Raw genomic sequence first — 21,666 nt, forward strand, 5'->3', positions numbered from 1 at the left:
GCTCGATCCTGGTCTACAATCCGACTTTCCTCCACAAACGAATCATTCCTTGTAAAGGCCTAATTTTGGCTATACAAGTAATTTTCAATTTTTTTTTTAATAAATGCTCTTTATCCCCCCCGGGAAGTAAACCCAGGTGCTAATGCCACGTTTACCGGGCCATACCGTGTGGGGAACATGCCAAGCGACGTAAAACTCTGCAAGGAACGGTTTCATACTCCTAAAATGTGGATCTCACTTACAAATGCCTACAGTTTAAATTGTGTACGACATTGGGCAAAATCCGAGATTTGTGCCTCTTCTGGCCAGTGTGAAGAATTCAAACAATTAGAATCTGGGTGACTACATGCATAATGGGGCCTATTTTACCTCTTCCTCTTCTTCAGAGCCGCTCTCTTCGCTGTCCGACCTGGGTGCCACTTCATATCTGCGAAAGAAAAAGGGAAAAAAACGTATTAAAAAATCCTGAGCACATATTCGAGAAGAACGGAATTCTGTATTGGCCTCATGATGAGTTGAGGGCGAGGGGGGCACGGGCAGGTGCAAGGATTCATTTTTGGTCTGTAGCTGTGTGAACTGTGGAGAGAGGGGTTTGAGGTCTTTTGTAGAAAATGGGGAAGACTTCTGAGAGAAACTGCCAAGGAATCTGGTCGCTCCCCCAAACACTTGACAGGATGCTCTTAAATCTGAACCAAGAAAGTCCGATCTCTCATGACCCTGATCGCTTTCCTTAGGGGATTGGGTGAAGGTCCTGGTCCAACACTCTAGCTCATGTGCCAATGCCCTGATCCTTGTTACATGCAGCACATTACATGAAGCATACAAGGGATCTAGGGAAAGACAGAGCAAGAACGGTTGTTAGGTAAGAATTAGTGCAGTCCACCTGGTGTGGGACTACACAAGACTTACCACTTGGAATTAGCTAGACCCCCAACTCTTTTGCTGGACTTTAGGACTTTCATTTCTAACCTGGAGAGAGTGAGACCCTTTTCCCATTCTACTATGTATTTCTCTTTGATTTAGAAACCGTTTTTTTTTGGTTTTGGAGTCTGACAAACTTAACATTGCGACACAGCACTTTTAGGCAAGATTGTATGCAGTACCCGTTGGGTGCACTATAACAACCCTGATCTCCTGGCAATAGGAACCCAGCCTTTGGAATAATTCTGTACTACATAGGTTGGTAGTGTGGCTGAGCAGCCAGGCTTATCTGAAGAGGGGTCAATGTGAGCTGTAGGGGAGTTACACAGAGATTCACAGTGAGAAGTATCCAAAGGAACACTCACACACAAGGTTTCTTGAATAAACAATTATTAGTCAGTTAGAGTAAGCCTTCTTCAGAAGGGAGCAATATAAAATAAAAAACTCAAACTTCAAAACACACACTCTTAATATTCTGAAATCAGTGAAGACCCTTTTGGGATGGCGCACAGTTGCAACCTACACCCTCAGGTGACTTCAATAGCTAGGGTGCTGGGGACATTAATAGCTTACTGTTGCATTTAGAATACTTTTGGAAATTGGTTAAGGGAAAAGGTTTTTAGAACAAACAAGCGATCACAAATATTCTTAAGCAGGAAAATACTTTTAGATCCACTAAGCAGAGTCATTCAGTTATAACAGGTTAAGCCAAAAAGTCTTATATGGGCTGAAGCACTTCTGGTAGGTATTGATATTGATATTTTATTTCTATCGCGCTCATACACAAGTGTTTCAGAGCGCGGCAAGGGAAGGAGAACTAGGGAGAACAAAAACAACAATCTTACTAGGCCCAGTGACATTGAGAATGTGCAAGTGCAGGGTAGAGGGGGAAGGTGGAGAAGTGCATGGAAGGGGGAACAGAGTGCGGAGCGAGAAGGAAAAAACAAAAAATAATAATAAAATAATAAATAAAAAGGCAACAAACAATGGGAGTGCAGCCAGCAAGTGGCAAGTGCTAGGTTTATGGCAGCTGGGTAGGTCTGAAAGTGCAGGAAGAAAAGGAGAGGGCTGTATGTGTACAGATACAGACCCCAGTGCAGGGGGTGGCAAGATGAGCAGGTATCTGGGCCCGGAGGACAGGGGTGGCCAGGTGCATGGTGCCGAGGGAGAATAGAATCAACAGGTGGAAAAGTCTTGCACAATGTTTTAGAAGTATTTGAAGAAAAGAATAATCAAATGTAGTGCCACAAGCTGTTTAGACTTTTGAGTAGTACAAGATGCAAGCAACTCGACAACAAGAGGTAAGTGCTCTCAGACTTTACAGTACCTTTGTATTGAAGAAAAAATGCAGCAGATGACTTCTGTTCCTGTGCAGCTCTCTCTGTTCCTGGGCCTCAGTCGTGGGGACAAGACCGTGGACTTCAGGGGACTCCTGCACTGCAATGGGACGGTCAAAGCTTGCAACCGGCAATCTTTCCAACAAGTGGCACTTCAGTGTTTCAGCTCCTCGGGACTACCACAAATAGCAACACTGCGGTGTTCCTGGCTGTCGAGATTCTCAGAAATGTGCTAATTCCCTCCACCTTAAAGACCCCCAGCAACCTTCCTGGATTTTGAGGACTTGATTTTTTTAACCTGAGAGAGTGAGGCCCCTTTTCTTACTCTCCCATTTATTTGAATGTGATTTTGAACTCTGATTCTTTTGGTTGTGGAGTCTGACATATTCCATAGGCATCATCTTTTACGTTGTGACACGCAGCACCTTCAGTGCAGTGGCACAGGGAAGACTTTCTTAAATACCATCCCTTGGATAAACTACTGTTTCCAAGAGAAATACAGTGAAATTGACTTCACTTACATTTGTAACTTTCTAGACGCAACACACACTAGCATACAATAGGGTACTGGAGGGGTTACATAGTATCCCCTTTGTCTAGCTCATCATGTAACATTTTTATGTTACCCTTTTCTCACTGAATGGCTGGTGAACTACCATGGTCTTTTTTCGCCATTTCTTTGTGGAAAGGTCCTTCTTGAGATTTACTCTGCGCACCAAACCGGGTTTGGTCCCATTGTTCGCTTTGCCTTTGGCGGGATTCATGAGTGAAGCCCGCCTCTGGCTCCAGAGTGTCTGGGTAGGCAGGAAGTAAGGTAGTTGCCCAAAACTCCCTGTGCTTAGTCTCCTAGAAGACACAAATGCACTCTGTAGTGATTGGCCGGCTGACTGACTGGCAAGGACAGCCACTCTGCTGGGTGACCGACAGCTAGGCTGGAATGAATGGGCCAGAACTGAATAAAAGGCAAGGTTTTTGTCTTGAAAGGCAGGGTCAACCACTGGACAAAGGAACCAAAGAAGAACTTGAAGAGGACACCTGCTGCAACTCCTGGACCATTGGTATTCCAGGTGAAGCCCTGCTGCTGTGCTGAAGCCCCTGCAAGGACGACTTCTCCCCTTGAGTTGGTGGGACCAATCAACTCCAAAGTAAGCCACCTGGACATCCATCTCAGAGCTGGTTGAATTTCCACAAAGTTGCTGCTGGAAACCGTATAGCCAGGGAGAGGAACACCAGATGGGTGTGTTGCTTTTAAGCTGGCCTAGAGCTCCAGGAATATCCTCTGGACTCACAGGAAACAGGACTGACCGAGCCTGAGTCCCCTCAACAGAGTGAAGGACCCCAGAACCAATGTCTCGACAGCCAGGAATGGCAGTGTTGCTATTTGCGATAGACCTGAGGAGCTGAAACACTGAACAGCCACTGATTTGAAGATTGCCGGTTGCAAGCGGTGACCGTCCCCTTGCAGTGCAGGAGTCTCCAGAAGTCCTCCCTCTTGCCCCCACGACTGAGGTCCAGGAACAGTGAGATCTGCAGAGCTGCACAGGAACAGAAGTCAACTGCTGCACCTTTTCTTCAATGCAAAGGTACTGTAAAATCTGAGAGAATTTACCTCTCATTGTAGAGTTGCTTGCATCTTCTACTACTCACAAGTCTAATCAGCTTGTGGCCCTACATTGGATTCTTCTTTTCTTCAAAGACTTCTAAAACATTGAGCAAAGACTTTCTACTTACCTACCAGAAGTGCTGCATCCTATATAAGACTTTTGCCCATTGACTTTGGCCTAGCCTATTGTACTGAATGACTCTTCTTGAGGGATCCAAAAGTATTTGCCTGCTTAAGAATATTTGTGGTCTCTTGTTGTTCGAATAACCTTTTCCTTACCAATTTCTAAGAGTATACTAAATGCCAACAGTAAGATATGTCCCCAGCACCCTAACTAAGTCACCTGAGCGTGTAGGTTGCGTCTGTGGGCCACCCCAAAAGGGTCTTTACTGATTTCAAAATTAAGTGTGTACAGTATTGAGTGCATGTGTGTGTTACTTTTTATACTGCTCCCTTCTGAAGAAGGCTTATTCTAACTGACTAATTAATAATTGTTTATTCAAGAAACCTCGTGTGTAAGAGTTTATTTGAATACTTGTCACTGTGAATCTCTGTGTAACTCCTCTACAGCTCACATTGACCCCTCTTGAGATAAGCCTGGCTGCTCAACACGCTACCAAAACTGTGTAATACAAGCTTGGGAAAAGACAGCTCTCCTGCACGCCTTCTGCTACATGGCCTCTGCACTTCAGAGTTGGAAGAACAGGACCCTTTCAGAACAAGCAGGTGAAATCTGCTGTCTCCACGTTCCGGCACCCCTCTTCTCCCACTTCTGCTTGGTTTGCCAGCCTTGTGGCTTCTTCCATCTGCAACTACTGCCACAGCTCGCATTCCAGTTAGTTACAGCTCCTTTCGACTGCCTGCACCCGAGGGGGCCTTTTTTTGTTGTTAAACTTAGTTGCCAGATTACTGCTATAGTCTTCCACTTCAGCCCTCTTCCTCGTCCCAGTACTTCTGGGATTATGGGACTTGTTGACCCTGTCAACAAATTCTTTCAACTTCTGGAGTTTGGCAAACTGCCATTAAAAGTGTGGGAGTACGGGGAACGTTAAACAGCAGTGTTTCTCAGTCTTCCTGGTCTATTTTCCCACTCCCCCAATGGGATCCTCCCGCAGTACACCCCCACAAGGGTCTGAATCAGGAAGCGTCTGCCTTTCCCTGGCCACATGAGGAGGATCCCAGACCATGTTTCTGGGAGGAATCATCCTACACACAAGGTCTCCACCCGGAGTTTGATCTTTAATTTATCCCTCCTGGTACCTCGTGTTACAAGGGATACGTGTTCATGTTGGAAAGAAGAACAAGTTACTTCTTACCTTTTAACGTTCTTTCGACGGGATGTTCCTCCGACGTATTCCTCATCTTAGATATCTCCTTCCAGCTCTGCTGGCCTCGAAAAAATGTTTCTCTCTAGAGGGCGCTGCGCGTCGACGTCCTCCGAGTCGATGTCCCTCGACAGCCGCTGTATCGACGTCATCCTGCTTATAAAGGCTGCGCGCAGCGTCCGTTGCTCAGTTCCGTTTTGTAGCCCACAATAATACTTTCTGGACTAAACTAATCACCCTGAAGGAGCGTAAGCTGCAACAACAAGGGAAGTAGAACTGTGGGGATGGATGGGAGGGTCGATGAGGAATACGTCGGAAGACCATCCCGTCGAAAGAACGTTACAAGGTAAGAAGTAACTTGTTCTTCGAAGGGATTGTGTCCTCCGACGTATTCCTTATCTTAGATAGGCTCCCATAGCAGTATTCTATTATTGGAGGAGGGAGTACTGACTTCACGCTGTCTTCTATTGATGAATAGAATGCAGTACAGCCCTTCCAAACCTAGTCTCTTTACTGGAGGAGGAATCCAAATTGTAAAAACGTGTAAAGGTATGGACAGACAACCATGTAGCGGCCGCACAGATGTCTTTAACCGGCACGCCTCTTTTGGGGGCTGATGAAGCTGCAATACCTCTGGTCGAATGAGCCCTAAGGTTTTGAGGGGGCTCTTTCCCTGCCAGTTTATAACATTCCAGAATGGCTGGAATGATCCATCTGGAAATGGTCTGCTTAGTTATTGGTAACCCCAGCTTGTGACCTGCGTAACCTACAAACAGCTGGTCTGCCTGTCTTATCCTGGCTAATCTACTGATGTAAAAACTTAAAGCCCTCCTAGGGTCTAGCCTGTGTAACCTCTCTTCCTCTTTCCCCGGGTGAGGAGGAGGATAGAAAGATGGTAGGGTAATCTTCTGAGTGATATGGAATTCAGAAACCACCTTTGGGAGGAAATTAGGCTTCACTTGCAGGACAACTTTGTCTTTGTGAAATATTGTGTGAGGGGGTTTACAAGAAAGCTTGTAATTCGCTCACCCTTCTAGCAGATGTAAGTGCTATTAATAAAACAGTTTTAAGGGTAAGGAATCTTAACGAACAAGAATGGAGCGGTTTGAAAGGTGTGGCCATCAGGAAAGTTAGTACTAAGTTTAAATCCCATAGGGGAACTTGGAATGGTCTTGGGGGATAAACATTGGTTAACCCCTTTAGAAACTGTATAACCAAGGGTAATTTGAAAAAGGATGGTTCTTCCGCAGTGCGCTTAAAGATGGATAGCGCTGCGAGATAGCCCTTCATGGTGCCAACTTGAAAGCCTGAATTTGCCAAATATAGTAGGAAGGACAAAACCATTGGTGTACCACATGAAAAAGGGTTGATATTCTGTTCTCTACACCAGCTGCAAAATCTGTTCCAACGGCAGCGGTATAAAGACTTTGTTGCTGGCCTCCTTGCCGAAAGCAACACCTCCATAACATCATCAGGGAGGTCCCAATCCTTGTACCTCAGCCTTTCAGAAGCCAAGCGTGAAGGTTGAGGGTTTTGATGTCTGGATGGAGAACCTGACCTCCCTTCTGTGAGAGTAGGTTCTCTCTGAGTGGAAGTCGAATTGGAGGGCAGATGGACAAGTCTAGAAGGTCCGGGTACCACGTTCTCCTGGCCCAATCCGGGGCAATTAGGATCATGATTCTCCGGAATCTTCTCAACCTCCTGATCATTTGAGGAATGACAGGGACCGGTGGGAACGCGTACAGAAGCGGAATCTCCCAGTCCACTATGAACGCGTCTCCCAGAGCTCCTCTCGGGGGAAATTCCCTTGAGTAGAACAGGTCGCATTTCCTGTTTAGGTTGGTGGCAAACAGATCTACCTGAGGGGTTCCCCAAAAGGCGAAGATCTCTTGAAGGACTTCCTGAACTAGTTCCCACTCGTGGGAGACTGCTCTGCCTGCTCAGAGCGTCCGCTGTCAAGTTCTTCTCTCCGGCTAGGTGAACTGCCGATAGAGAGATTCCTTCTTGGATTGCCCAAAACCAGAGCTGCATCGCCTCTCTGCACAGGGGTAGTGATCCTACGCCTCCTCTTTTGTTGAGGTAATGCATGGCCACCGTGTTGTCCGTCATTATCAGGACGTTTTTCCCTTGTACAGCTGGCAGGAACGCCTCCAGCGCAAGTCTGATGGCTCTCAGCTCTAACAGGTTGATATGTAGTCTGGACTCCGATGGAGACCAACGACGGCTGATGGTCAAGTCGTTGGCGTGGGCTCCCCACCCCGTGAGTGAGGCATCCGTGACTACTGTTATCTCCGGCCAGGGTTGCCCAGAATGTTCTCCTGACAGGCCCACCACTGAAGGTCTCGAGCTACCCTGCCGGGAACCTGAAGATCTGTCATTCTCCCTGAGAATTGTGACCACTGAGTCCTCAGTGCCCACTGGAGGGATCTCATTCTCAGGCGAGCCTCTGGCACTAGGAAAATGCAGGATGCCATGAGGTCTAGCAACCTCAAAAAGTCGAAGGCTGGGAGACGTTGGGCATGTTGGAACTTGGTAACCATCTGTAGAATATCTTGAGCCCTCACCTCTGGTGGCGAGGCTTTTCCCAGGGAAGTGTCCAGGATCGCTCCTATGAACTGGAGTCTCTGCGATGGTATCATTTGTGACTTCTTTAAATTGAGGGAGAAGCCCAGTCTGTGAAGGAATTGGCACACGTGATTTAGCTGGATCTGAGCTTGTTCCGAAGAAACAGCCCTGATCAACCAATCGTCCAGGTAGGGGTAGACGTGAATCCCTTCCCTCCTTGGACTTGCAGCCACTACCGACATTAACTTGGTGAAGACCCTCGGGGCGGAGGTCAGGCCAAATGGCAGCACTCGAAATTGATAGTGAGAGTTGCCAATTGCGAACCTCAGGTATTTCCTGTGTTTGAGATGGATAGGCACATGGAAATAAGCGTCCTGAAGGTCCAGAGATACCAACCAGTCCTGGAACTGAAGGGCCTGGAGGATCTGAGAAAGAGTGACCATCTTGAATTTGTCTTTTCTGAGGAATTTGTTCAACTCTCGCAAGTCCAAGATGGGTCTCAGTCCTCCGTCTTTCTTTGGAATGAGAAAGTAAGGGGAGTACCAGCCCTTGTTCCTCTCCGCTACAGGTACCGGTTCTATGGCACCTTTCTCTAGCAGGTCCAAAATTTCCTGCAAGAGGAGCGGATCTGGAGCTTTCTGAGAGCTGATCCCTGGTGGATGACTCTGAGGTATACGTAGGAAAGGCAGGCAGTAACCTTGGGCAACTGTTTCCAATGTCCAAGCATCTGACGTGATAGCCTGCCATACCGCCAGATGTTGAGTCAACCTGCCTCCTACACGTGTCCTGTGAGGGAAGTCCTCAGAGTGGTTTTGGGGCGGCTGATGCAGATTCCGATGGTAAAGAGGCACCTGCTGTTGCTGCGGCTTTTGAATATCTACCCCGTCCACCTTGGGTAGTTCTTCTTTTTCCCCTTTGAACTGGACGTCCTCTACCTCTTCCGAATGCGGAGTAGAAGCGAAAGGACTTGCCCCTCGCAGAGGTTCCTGTGGGACGAAAGGGAGTCTGACGGATTGCAGCTCCTAGGGATTTAGCTGCTGCTTTTGAAGTTTGCAGTTTCTCTAAACTGTCATCCGCCTTTTTCCCGAACAAAGAAGAGCCATCGAATGGCATGTTCAAGAGCCTGGCTTGCACATCTGGGGCAAAACCAGACTTTCTCAACCAAGCGAATCTCCTGGTTGATGTACTTGCCGCCATTGCTCTGCTGATACTGTCAGCCGAATCAATGCCCGTCTGGAGGGATTCGCACATAGCGTCTTTACCGCCCTGTATAATATTCAGGAACGCATCCCTTTCTTCTCCATCCGGGATGCAATCAGCCGCTGTAGAAGCACACTCCCAAAGTGTATGGCTGAACCTAGCAAGGGTGCAGGTAGCATTAACAGATTTTAACGCCATGCTACATGCTGAAAAGACTTTCTTTGCCATAGCATCATATTTTTTATCGTCCCTGTCCTGTGGGACGGTAGGATAAGCCGTCTTGACATCGGTAGCGGATGCTGCCTGTACCACCAGACTTTCTGGGGATGGGTGTTTAGACAAAAACTCCGGGTCTGTAGAAGATACCCTGTACTTTGTAGACAGTTTTTTATTTACTGCTGGTACGACATCTGGGGTTTCCCAGTTTGTCATGATCTTCCTCTGAAGAGCTTTATGAAAAGGCACCACAGGATCCTCCTGTGGGCCTTTGTCAAGAATATCCGTGAGGTCATCTTGTTGGAAAGATTGTGAAGGTGCAGACCACCCCATGAACTCTGTGATCCTGGCCATTAAGGCTCTATAGGGGGTTTCAGCATGCTCCCCCGGGTCTGGCCTAGCAAACTCCACCTCAGGGGAAGTGTCTAACCCACTTGCCTCATGTAAGGAATCATGAAGATCCTTTAACCTGCGTTCTTCAGAGGAAAATTCCTCTCTAATTGGGGTTACAGGTCCCTGCAACTCAAATGTGTCTTCCTGTTCAGACAATTCTCCCTCTTCCAAAATTGAGGACATAGTTCTCAATTGTTCTGAACTCATAAAGGGAGTAAATCCCATTTCCAAGGCAGAGGATGCCGAACTTGTCATTATCGGCCTCGAAAACGTCGATGTCGTCAACGCTGAAGGCTTCGAGCGTGGCGTCGAAAACAAAGGCGGAGGCCTCGAAGACTTCGACAGAATTGGAATTCTACTCGACAATCTCGACGCCATCGACGTCGAGGACCTGGGGATAGTCACTGGGTGTGTCGTAACCGTGACTTTTCTTGGCGTCGACGCCGGTGTCGAAGCTGGCGTCGAGTCGACAGAACCGTGTGTCGACAACGGTGTCGAAGACACTGACCTCGGCGTCGACGGAACCCTCGTCGACGGCGTCGACGGAACCTTCGAGGAAGGTTTGGAGGTCATAGTCCTACTCGAGGGTTCGAGACGCGCTCGAGAGGTTTCCTTCGCCGGGTACTGCGACTCGTGGCGTTTTTGACCTTCGCGTCTTTCGACCAGAGCATCGCTCTCGGCAGTCTTCGAGGGGGTCAAGGCCGCTTTCTCGAAGACGCTCATCATATTTTTGCGGAATTCCTCCCATTCAGCCCGGGAACTATGTTTCGTGGGGCAAGGGATTCTTTTTGGCGAAACAGAGGAAGAGGAAGCCGGAGAAGGGGATCTTCGACGTCTCCTCTTCGAGTGCTTCGATCTCGAGGAGTGATGGGACCCACTCCGAGACCTGGAGCGTGAATGGTGACGAGGGACGAGTGTCTCGACTTCGTTGACGAAGAAGAAGCTTTAAAAGTCTTACCTTTCTCCAGCTTCCCCCTATGCTCCTTCAGGGCCTTAGCTGTCATGGACATACAGTCCTCGCATTCCGAACAATGGTGTTCAGCTCCCAAACACCACAGACAAACTCTGTGAGGGTCAGTCAGCGACATCTTTTTCCCACAATCTCGGCATTTTTTGAAGCCGGATCGAGGAGTTGTCGGTTCCGACGAGGAAGCCATCGAGTACGGATCGAATAACTCGAGGTAAATATGGATTAATCTGACAAGAACTGAGCAACGGTATTCCGAGGCACTGAGTAAGTGCGGAAAAACGGAACTGAGCAACGGACGCTGCGCGCGGCCTTTATAGGCAGGATGACGTCGACGTCGATACGGAGGCTGTCGAGGGACATCGACTCGGAGGACGTCAACGTGCAGCGCCCTCTAGAGAGAAAAAAATTTCTGAGGCCAGCAGAGCTGGAAGGAGATATCTAAGATGAGGAATACGTCGGAGGACACAATCCCTTCGAAATACAGCCACGCATGCTTGGATCTTTGGTGGACACTTAATTTGTGTTGGGACCTGGGGGTCGCTTGCTTATCACAACATTTCACAACCAACCTCTGTGACTCTGTAGCCACCATCGAAGTGAATCACCCCTCCCCGACTCTCCTAGGAGACTTCAATATCTGGTTGCACAACCCCATCAACCCCATGTCCCATTCACTGGTAGACAGTCTTGATGCACTAACCTCTCCCTTCACATGAATGGTCCAACTCATTCTAAAAAGGCACACCCTGGATGCCATCTTCAGCTCCCATGACCTGATAAATATAACCCCCCCCTTTACCACTCATCTGGTCCAACCATTATGTCCCTTTCTCCAACCTCTCCCCTGCCCCCGCCCTCAACCGCCGTCCCCTTCACCGCAAATGCTGGAAAAAACTAAAGATCTTCCCTGACCTAGCCAAAGCCCTGCTTCTCAGAACCCCCACAACGCACCCGCCCGATGGATCTTTCAGCATCGACTCCTTCAACTCATGGCTCAATTGACTCACTAATTCCGCTCACCCCCTCATGTCCCTCCTCCTCATGCCTTGGACCATTGGCCAAATGGTTTACTCCCGAACTAAGTAATGCCAAAATACTAAATAAATCCTTGGAACGCAAATGGCAAGCAGAAAAAAAACAAACAGTCTCAGTAGATCCACCTTCGCCACGCACCATCGCAAATACAAAGCAGAAATCCGAAAAGCCAAAAAAGCCCACTACAACAATCGGATTCTCAACTGTGGAAACCGCAGCAAAAAACTCCACAGAATCATATCTGAATAAGTCAAACCTGCTTGTACTTCTGCCCAATCTACCCCCATCACTATCGCTCTGCGACTCTCTCTCCCTCCCTCCACTTCTACACCACTGCTCTCGACAGAAAAACCTCCCTTAACAATAAACTGTTGGATTGGATGTTAATTGGGGCGGGGGAGGAGGGACAACCATCACCACCCCCCCCTGCGCCCCTGGCCGCCACAACCCCCTTCCTACCCACATTTGACTCCTTCAAACCAATCTCCAGAGAAGAATTTCTTGACCTAATATCTGCTCGCAAACCCTCTGGTTCCCCCATAGAGCCGAGCCCTGCCCTGCCTCAGTCCTCAATGAAATATTCTTGTCCACCTGCACAGGAGAGCATGCAAGAACCATCCTAAATGACTCCCTCTGATCTGGAAACTTTCCTGATGCCTTCAAAATTGCACATGTCAAGCCCCTTCTCAAAAAACCATCCCTTGACCGCCCCTCAACGCCAAAAATTACTGTCCCATCTCGAACACCAGATTCCTTGCAAAACTCATCGACCAAACTGCATACTCCCAACTAAATGCCTTGGTCGTATCTAACAACCTCCTTGACCCCGCCCAATCAGGTCTCAGACCAGGACATGGAACCGAAACCACTGTGGCCTCAATCTGGGACGATCTTAAGATCACTGCAGACTCTGCAGGATGCGCTGCACTAATTTTCCTCGACCTGTCTGTGGCCTTCGACGCAATTAAACATTCAATCCTCTTTGACCGATACAACTCCCTAGTAATCCGTGGAACCACTCTCAAATGGATCGCCTCCTTCCTCAACAGGAAACAAAACCCTCCTATGCCCTTTTGTCTGTTAATACTGGAGTACCGCAAGGCACTCGTCTATCAGCTCTCCTATTCAACCTCTACTTGTCTACCCTCCCTGGAATCATCCGCCTGCACAATATCCAGTGTTACAACTACGCAGACGTTACCAAATCATCCTTAAACTCCTCAATTCAATCTTCAACTATCAGCCCGACCTCGCAGCCTGCCTCGTAGATATCGACCGTTGGATGACCACACACACCATCACCTCCTAAACCGGAATAAAACCAAAATCATGGTGTGCGGTAACACGGAGCTTCTCCCTCGTCCACTCCCTTGGTCACCTTCCATGGGCCAACCACTCACCCAGTCTCAGTAAAAAACCTTGGATGCACCATGGACTCTGACCTAACCCTCTCCCGACAGATCAACAACGTATCTAAATCTTGCCACTACCATCTCAAAATTCTCAGGCGCATTTTTCCCTAACAGACTTGCCGCTGTCATGTCCACTGTAATGTTGAGACTTGACTATGTCAACTCCCTTTACCTAGGAGTCCCGGCATACCAACTTAATAAACTCCAAAGAACTCAAAACGCTGCTGCTAAAATGCTACTAGCCCTGGGTGCTAGAGACCATACCTCTCCAGCTCTCAGAACCCTCCACTGGCTCCCAGTTGGACGAAGGGCCACTTTCAAGACCTTGTGCATCACTTATCGTGCAGTACAGAAGACCGGCCCTCTTTACCTGCAGGCTAAGCTAAAACCTTACCTCCCACCCCACACCATAAGATCAAGCTCTACCCTCCTTTTAGGGATCCCAACCACCAACTCAGTCAGGATTGGAGGATCCTCTTTCTCAGCACTGGCCCCGAATCTGGGGAACTTGCTTCCACATCACATCCGACACACCCAAGACTACATGACGTTCCGCAAGTTACTTAAAACATGGCTCTTTTCTTAACACCAACGAAAACCCAAAAATATGCCCGAACTCCCAATGACCAAACATACGATGAGACTCTCCACCATGTGTTCTATGACCCCTGATCTTACCCACAGGTTAGGAAGGATTGATTGGAATGGATCAAGGAAATGATTGGAATAGACCGACGAAATGGATGGATGGAATGAATGTAGTAGATGCATGTAGGGAGTGACGGACAGAGCAAATGGATGGAGCAGATTGAGAGGATGGAATGAATGGAACAGATAGACGCATGTGAAATGAAGGGATTGAATATATAGCACGGATGCATGTGGAATGAATGGAAGGTATGTATATAAAGTGGATAGAATGGATGAAGGGATTGAATGTATGACACGGATGCATGTGGAATAAATGGAAAGCATGTATGTAGGGTGAATAGAACAAACTAGAGAATATACAAAATCGATACAACTGATGGATGTAGTTGATGGGTGGATGGAATTGACCGATGAATGGAGGGGATCGATGGAATGGATATTGGATGGAATGGATGAACACAATAGATAAAGATGGACCAATAGAAGAGATAGATGACATGGATGGAGTAGATGTATGGATTTAGGGCAAGTGGATGGATCGGATGAGGTGGATGCATGATCCGGAGAGAATAGACAAAATCAATAGAATTGATGGATGAAGTTGATAGGTGGATGGAGTGAATGGATATATGGAGGGGACCAACGGAATGGATGTTGGATAGAATGGATTGAAGCAATGGATAAAGACAGACAGATAGAAGGGATAGATGACATGGATGGAGTGTATGGAAACCCTGACATGTATGCATGCGGAATGCTTGGAAGATATGTACAGAGAATTGACAGAGGATGATTGGGCGGAGCGGGTGGAATGGATGGAATGGAATAAATGAAGTGGATGGAGTATATGGAATGGAAGGAGTGGATGAACTGGGTGGAGCAGATGGAATGGATGAGATAGATAGAATGGTGTGGATGGGTGCATAGAACGGTTGGAAAGGTTGGAATAAATTAAATGGATGGAACAGAGGGAGCAAATGAAGCGGGTGGAGCAGATGGAGTGGATGAGTGGAACGGACGGAGCAGATGAAGCGTATGGAATGGATTAAATTTATTTTTCCCACTCTCTCATGTATTTTAATGGAATTTTATGTCTGTTTCTTTTGGTTATGGTGTCTGACAAACTCCATACGCATCATCCTTTACATTGTGTCACACAACACCTTTAGTGCAGTGACACAGGGAAGTCGTCCAGATTTCCCAAAGGGTTAAATATCTTCTCTGAGATAAACTACTATTTCCCAGAGCAGTAAAGTGAAATTGACCTTGCTTACCATTGTAACTTTCTAGACCCAGCACACACTAGCTTAAAGTAGAGTGCTGGAGGGGTTACCTTAGTCTAGTTTCTCATGTAACATTTTTTTATGTTACCCTTTTCCCATTGAATGGCTGGTGGCAGTGGTTTCGTTTGAACTACCATAGTATGCCTTTACCGCGGGCTGTGTTCGCAGCTACAGTAAAGGATACACGGTAGCCATCTTTCTCAAAATAGCACCCGGTCTTCTTTTTTCACCATTCCTTTGAGGAAAGGTCCTGCTTGAGATTTGCTTTGCACGCCACACCAGGTTTGGTCTCTTTTCATTTCACCTTTGCCGGGGTTCACGAGTGAAAGCCGCCACTGGCTCCAGAGTGTCTGGGGTAGGCAGGAAGTGAGGGAGGTGCCCAAAACTCCCTGTGCTTAGTCTCCTAGGAGACCCAAATGCACTCTGGCGTGATTGGCTGGCTGACTGTCCGGCAAGGACAGCGACCCTGCTGGGTGAGTGACAGCTAGGCTGGAATGAATGAGAGAGCACTGAATAAAAGGCAAGTCCTTTGGCTTGGAAGGCAGAGTCGACCACTGGACGAAGGAACTGAAGAAGAACTTGAAGGGGAAGCCTGCTGCAACTCCTGGACCGTTAGTTTGCCCGGTTGTTAGGGAGAATTCTCATAAATGTGGTAATTCCGTTCACCTTACAGACCCCCTGAAACATTGCTGGATTTTGAGGACTTGATTTGTTTACCTGAAGAGAGAGTGAGCCTTTTTTCCCCACTCCCTTGTGTATTTTGATGTGTGTTTTACTCTTGTGTTCTTTGATTATGGAGCTTTAGACAAATAGATAGGCATCATCTTTTCATGTGTGTCACCCAGCACCCTCATTGCAGTTACACAGGGGAGCCTTTTAGGCTGTCCCAAGATATAAATACCTTCTCTGGGATAAACTACAGTTTCACAGAGAATGTAAAGTTAAAATGACTTTACTAGTCTTTCCAAATTCCAAGACCCAGCACACACCTATCTTCCAATAGAGTGCTGGACGGGTTACCTAGTCTCCCCTATGTCGAGAAACTCATGTAGCAGTCAAATGCTACCCTTTCCTATCGAAAAGGCAGGTGGCAGTGGTTTTACAATGAACTACCAAGATTGTTCCCAACCGCGAACACCGGTAGCTAAAAATCTCAGGAGCCAAGTTTTTCAAGATGTTTAAACAGGTCCCGGTCTTCTTTTTCCACCATTTCTTTTTGGAAAGATCCTTCTAGAGTTTGTCTCTGCATGCCAAACTAGGTTTGGTCCCTTTGTTTCTATGCCTTGGGCGGGCTTCAGGACTGAAGACCGCCTCTGGCGTCTGAGTGTCTGGGGTGGGCAGGAAGTGAGGGAGGTACTTGAAACTAAATGCACTCTGGCGTGATTGGCTGGTTGACTGTCCGGCAAGGACAGCCACCCTGCTGGGTGTGTGACAACTAGGCTGGAATGAATGGGAGAGAACTGAATAAAAGGAGAGTCTCTGGGACTGGAAGGCAGAGTCGACCACTGGACGAAGGAACCGAATAAGAGGTTGAAGAGGACGGCTTTGGCAACTCCTGGACCGTTGGTTTGCCCTGTGAAGCCCTGCTGCAGGTCCGAATCGCCAAGTTCACCTCGACAGAGAAGCCCTGCAAGGACGACTTCTCCCTTTGAGTTGGTGGGACCAAATCAACTCCCAAGTAAGCCACCTGGATATCCATCTCGGAGCTGGTTGCATTATCTCAGTGCTGCAGGAATCCGTAGAGCCAGGGAGAGGGACACCAGATTGTGTGCATTGCTTGTAAGCTGGCCGAAAGCTATTGGAAGATCGTCCGGACTCCCACAAAGCAGGACTGACCAAGCTCGACCCCCCTCAGTTGAGTGCGGGACCTCAGATGTGAGGAAAGTCCACGTTGACATCCAGGAACCGCGCTTATTGCCATTTGCTGTACCGCAAGGAACTGAAACCCGAAACAGCCACTGAAAGTAAAGTTTGCCAGTTGCCAGCTTTGACGGTACCAATACAGAACAGGTGTGCCGCGACGTTCTCCCTCTTGTCCCCACGACTGAGGCACAGGAACAGTGAGATCTGCAGAGCTGCACAGGAACAGACGTTTTCAGCTGCATCTTGTTCTTCTTTACTAAGGTACTGTAAAACTAGCCTAAGAGAACTTAACCACTTACTGTGGAGTGCCTGTAACTTCTGCAACTCACAAGTATAATCAGCTTGTAGCCTACATTTGTTTGTTCTTTTTAACAAAGACTCCTAAGAACTTGAGCAAAAACGTTTCCATTTACTTACCTGAAGTGCTGCATCCTATACAAAGACTTTTGCCAATTGACTTTGGCTTAGCCTAGGGAATTGGATGACTCTGCTCTTATCTGAAAGTATTTGCTCTGCTTAAGAATATTTGTAATTTCGTGTTCTAATAACCTTTGCCTTTTACAAACTATTGAGCGTATTCTGTATGCCAACAGTAAGGTATTAATGTCCCCAGCACCTTTGTTAATGAAGTCACCTGTGGGTGTAGGTTGTGTCTGTGGGCCATCCCAAAAGGGTCTGGTCTGATTCAGAAACTCAAAGTGTACAGTATTGAAGTATATTTGTGTGTTACTATTATATTGCTCCCAATTATTAAGTGTTTATGCAAGAAACCTTGAGTGTAAGAGTTTATTTGAATACCTGCAACTGTGAATCTTTATGTAAATCCACTACAGCTCACATTTCCCCTCTTGAGATAAGCCTGGCTGCCCAACACGCTACCAAAACTGTGTAGTACAAGCTTATACCACAGGTTGGGTTGCCTATACTTGTAGTCATATTTGCGTGTAGTATTCCCAGAGGGTACTGCATTGAAACTTAGCCTAACACACCTCAGAGTGCTGAACCCCAGATGCAAGGAAAGTCCATCTCAACAGCCAAGAGTCCGCGGTGGTGCCATTTGCTGAGACGTGAGGCATTGAAACCGCGAAGTGCCACTGAATAGAAGTTGGTCCTTTTCTGTAGCCGAAAGTCCCGTTGCAGTGCAGGAGTCCTCCAGATGTCCTCCCTCTTGTCCCCATGACTGAGGCCCAGGAACAGGGGGTCTGCAGAGCTGCACAGGAACAGAAGCGAGCTGGAACCATTTCTTCTAACCAAAGTTACTGTAAAGTCTAAGAGAACTTACCTCTTGTTGTGTAACCTCACATGTTCTCAGTGGAGACTTGTCTTGGTTGCTTCTGTAGAGTTGCTAACAGCTTTTTTACCTCACAAGCCTAATCAGCTTGTGATCCTACGTTGATTTCTTCTTTTCTACAAAGACTTCTAATACATTGTGCAAGGCATTTACCTACCTGCAAGAATTGCTTCAGCTCACCTAGACTTTTGTCCAATTGACTTTGGCCTGGCCTGGCTCCCTGAATGACTACTTCCCTAGGACTGTATGTTTGGTATTCCTCCTAGGAAGGGGTTATCTCACTTTGCATTGGGGGTTTACTAAAAGTACTTATCTGCTTCAGAATATTTGTGAGATCTCTTGTTTTATTCTATTAACCCTTTTCTTTGACATACCCCTAAGTATTGCTCTAAATAAAATAGTGATATATTAATGTCCACAGTGCCCTAGCTATTTAAGTCACCTGATGGTGTAGGAAGTGTCTGTGTTCCAACCCAAATGGGTACTTGCTGATTTAGAGAAACTAAGAGTGTGTATTTTGGAGTGTATTTGTGTGTTACTATTATAATGCACCTTCTGATGATGGCTTACTCAAACTGACTGTTAAATTAATAATTGTATAATCAAGAAACCTTGTGTGTGAGAGTTTATTTGAATACTTGTCACTGTGAATCGCTGTTCAACTCCCCTACTGCTCACATTGACCCCTCAAGATAAGCCTGGCTGCTCATCATGCTACCAACCTGTGTAGTACAGACTTATACCCAAGGTTGGGTTCCTATTGCCAGGAGGTCAGGGTCGTTGTAGTGCACCCAAAGGTATTCAGTCTTGAAGCCCTCCAAAGGCATGGAAACAAAGGGACCAAACGTGGTTTGGCGCGCAGAGACAAACACTAGAAGGACCTTTCCAAAATGAAGTGGTGAAAAAAGAAGACTGGGACCCGTTTAAACAAAGGGGCTTAAGGCACCATCTTGAAAAACATGGCTCCTGCGATTTTTAGCTACCAGAGTTCACGGTTGGGGAAAAATCATGGTAGTTTGTTCTAAAACCACTGCCACCAGCCATTTCCATAGAAAAGGGTAGCATTTGACTGCTACATGAGTTTCTAGACACAGGGAATACTAGGTAACCCCTCCAGCACTCCATTGTAAGATAGTGTGTGCTGGGTCTAGGAATTTAAAAAGACTAGTAAAGTCAATTTAACCTTACATTCTCGGGGAAACAGTAGTTTATTCCAGAGAAGGCATTTAAACCTTTTGGAAGTCCAAAAGACATCCTTGTGTCACTGCACAGAGGGTGCTGTGTAACACACATGAAAAGATGATGCCTATGGAGTTGTCTAAAACTCCATAATCAAAGAACACAAGAGTAAAACACACATCATAAATACATGAGTGGGAAAAAAGCTCACACTCTTTCCAGGTAAAAAAATCAAGCCCTCAAAATCCAGCAAAGTTGCTGGGGGTCTCTAAGGTGAAGGGAATTAGCACATTTATGAGAATTCTCCCTAAAAGACCCTCATGTCAATACTTATCGAAATGTACCAGTGATATATTAATGTCCACAGTGTCCTAGCTATTTAATTCACCGGATGGTGTAGCCATCCCAAATGGGTACTTGCTGATTTAGAGAAATTGAGATTGGGTATTTTGGAGTGTATGTGTGTGTTACTATTATATTGCCCCTTCTGAAGAAGGCTTATTCAAATTGACTTAAATAAATTAGTAATTGTTTAATCAAGAAACCTTGTGTGAAAAAGTTTATTTGGATACTTGTCACCTGTGAAACAGGTGTAGGAAGTGTGTAAAAGCATCTCTAAAGAGTATCCACTAAAATTGTGCTGATTCTGGAAATGTATTTTAAAGTATATTTGATTGTTACATATCTTGCCCTTTTTAAAGAACGTTTATTTAAAAACTGATGTTAAATAAATAACTATAACTGAAACCTTGAGCAAGTGTTACTTGGCGACTTGTATTGTGAATTTCGTTACTACAGCTCACATTTACCCCTCTTGAGATAGGCCTGGCTGCTCCGTCACACTACCAACTTGTGTAGTACAGACCTATACCAAAAGGTGGGTTAGCTAATACCAAGAGGACAAGTATTGTGTAGTCTCACAGTGTTACTACTCCAATTATTACCCAACAGAGGCAGATGAGCGACCCTAGTGGTCTAGGTACCAGCTGTAGACCGGTTGAGATAGGGTTCAGTTGTGGGAAAGTCTAAGTTCCAGAGGATATCTTAAGTAGTAGCTTCCAAATTATTTAAAGTGTTCAGGGACTTCAGAGAAGCCTCCCTATATGCATTCTAGAATTAGGCCTCATCAAGTGGTATGGACAAACTCTCAACCACACGAATCACCCACTCAGCCTTGCCAGATGCTGTTAGGGAGAATTCTCAAAATTCTTAAATTCCTCTCTACCTTAGAGACCCCCAGCTCTTTTGCTGAACTTTGGGACTCTATTTTTTAATTCTGTTTGCTTTCTGTGTTTATTTTCTTTGGTTATGGAGTTTTAAACAACTCCATAGGCATCATCTTCATTTGTGTCACACAGCACCCTCAGTGCAGTAACACAGTGAAGCCTTTTAGGCTGTCCCAAGGTTTAACTACCTTCATTATTTATTTTTGCATTTTTAAAGCACTCACACAGCCCGCGGGCATCGAGGCGCTGTTACAAGAATTGCTTTTTTTTCAGTTGCAAAACAATTATTTTTATTTTTTTTAAGTCTTAGTTGTGGATTTATAACACGCTTAAATACCAAGAGGTTTCTAAGCGCGGACCGGGGATCGAACCTGTGTTGCTTCGTGTCGTCTTGCTTCCAAGGCGAGCATGTTGCCGCTGAGCTACCCTCCCGGGACTGGGTACTTCTCTAGGATAAACTACTGTTTCCCAGAGAATGTAAAGTGAAAGTGACTTTACTAGTCTTTTCCAAATTCCTAGACCCAGCACATACAATCTTACAATGGAGTGCTGGAGGGGTTACATAGTATCCCAAGTGTCTAGAAACTCATGTAGCAGTCAAATGCTACCCTTTCCTATTGAAAAGGCTGGTGGCAGTGGTTTTACAACGAACTAGCATGATTTTTCCCCGACCGCGAACACCGGTAGCTAAAAATCACGGGAGCCATGTTTTTCAAGATGCCGCCTTAAGCCCCTTTGTTTGAACAGGTCACAATCTTTTTTCGCTGTTTCTTTTTAGAAAGGTACTTCTAGTGTTAGTCTCTGCCTTTGGCGGGCTTTAGGAATGAAGACCGCCTCCGGCGCCCGAGGGGCTGGGGTGGGCAGGAAGTGAGGGCGGTGCCTGAAACTCCCTGTGCTTAGTCTCCTAGGAGACCAAATGCACTCTGGCGTAATTGGCTGGCTGACTGTCCGGCAAGGACAGGCACTATGCTGGGCGAGTGGCAGCTAGGCTGGAATTAATGGGAGAAAACTATTTAAAAAGGCGAGTCTCTTGGACTGGAAAGGAGAGTCAACCACTGGAATGAAAGAACCGAAGACGAGCTAGAAGAGGACTGCTGCTGCAACTCTTGGACCGCTGGTTTGCCCGGTGAAGCCCTGCTGCAGGTCCGAACCGCCAAGTTCGTCTCGACAGAGAAGCCCCTTCAAGTGCGACTTCT

The 21,666-nt window shown here is 46.7% G+C and overlaps 1 protein-coding gene across 4 annotated transcripts in view; it reads right to left on the minus strand.

The window, feature by feature from the left end:
• SMARCA4 (SWI/SNF related BAF chromatin remodeling complex subunit ATPase 4) overlaps nucleotides 1-21,666 on the minus strand; it is a 648,210-nt gene that overhangs the window by 468,078 nt on the left and 158,466 nt on the right. For all 4 annotated transcript variants that reach the window (XM_069604251.1, XM_069604249.1, XM_069604250.1 and 1 more), the window contains exon 13: nucleotides 370-427. In XM_069604251.1, the coding sequence (XP_069460352.1) occupies nucleotides 370-427 (58 nt within the window). The remainder of the gene's footprint in view (nucleotides 1-369; nucleotides 428-21,666) is intronic.

Source organism: Ambystoma mexicanum, chromosome 3q (genome assembly GCF_040938575.1).
Source record: "Ambystoma mexicanum isolate Mex_15411 chromosome 3q, UKY_AmexF1_1, whole genome shotgun sequence".
NCBI lineage: Eukaryota > Metazoa > Chordata > Amphibia > Caudata > Ambystomatidae > Ambystoma > Ambystoma mexicanum.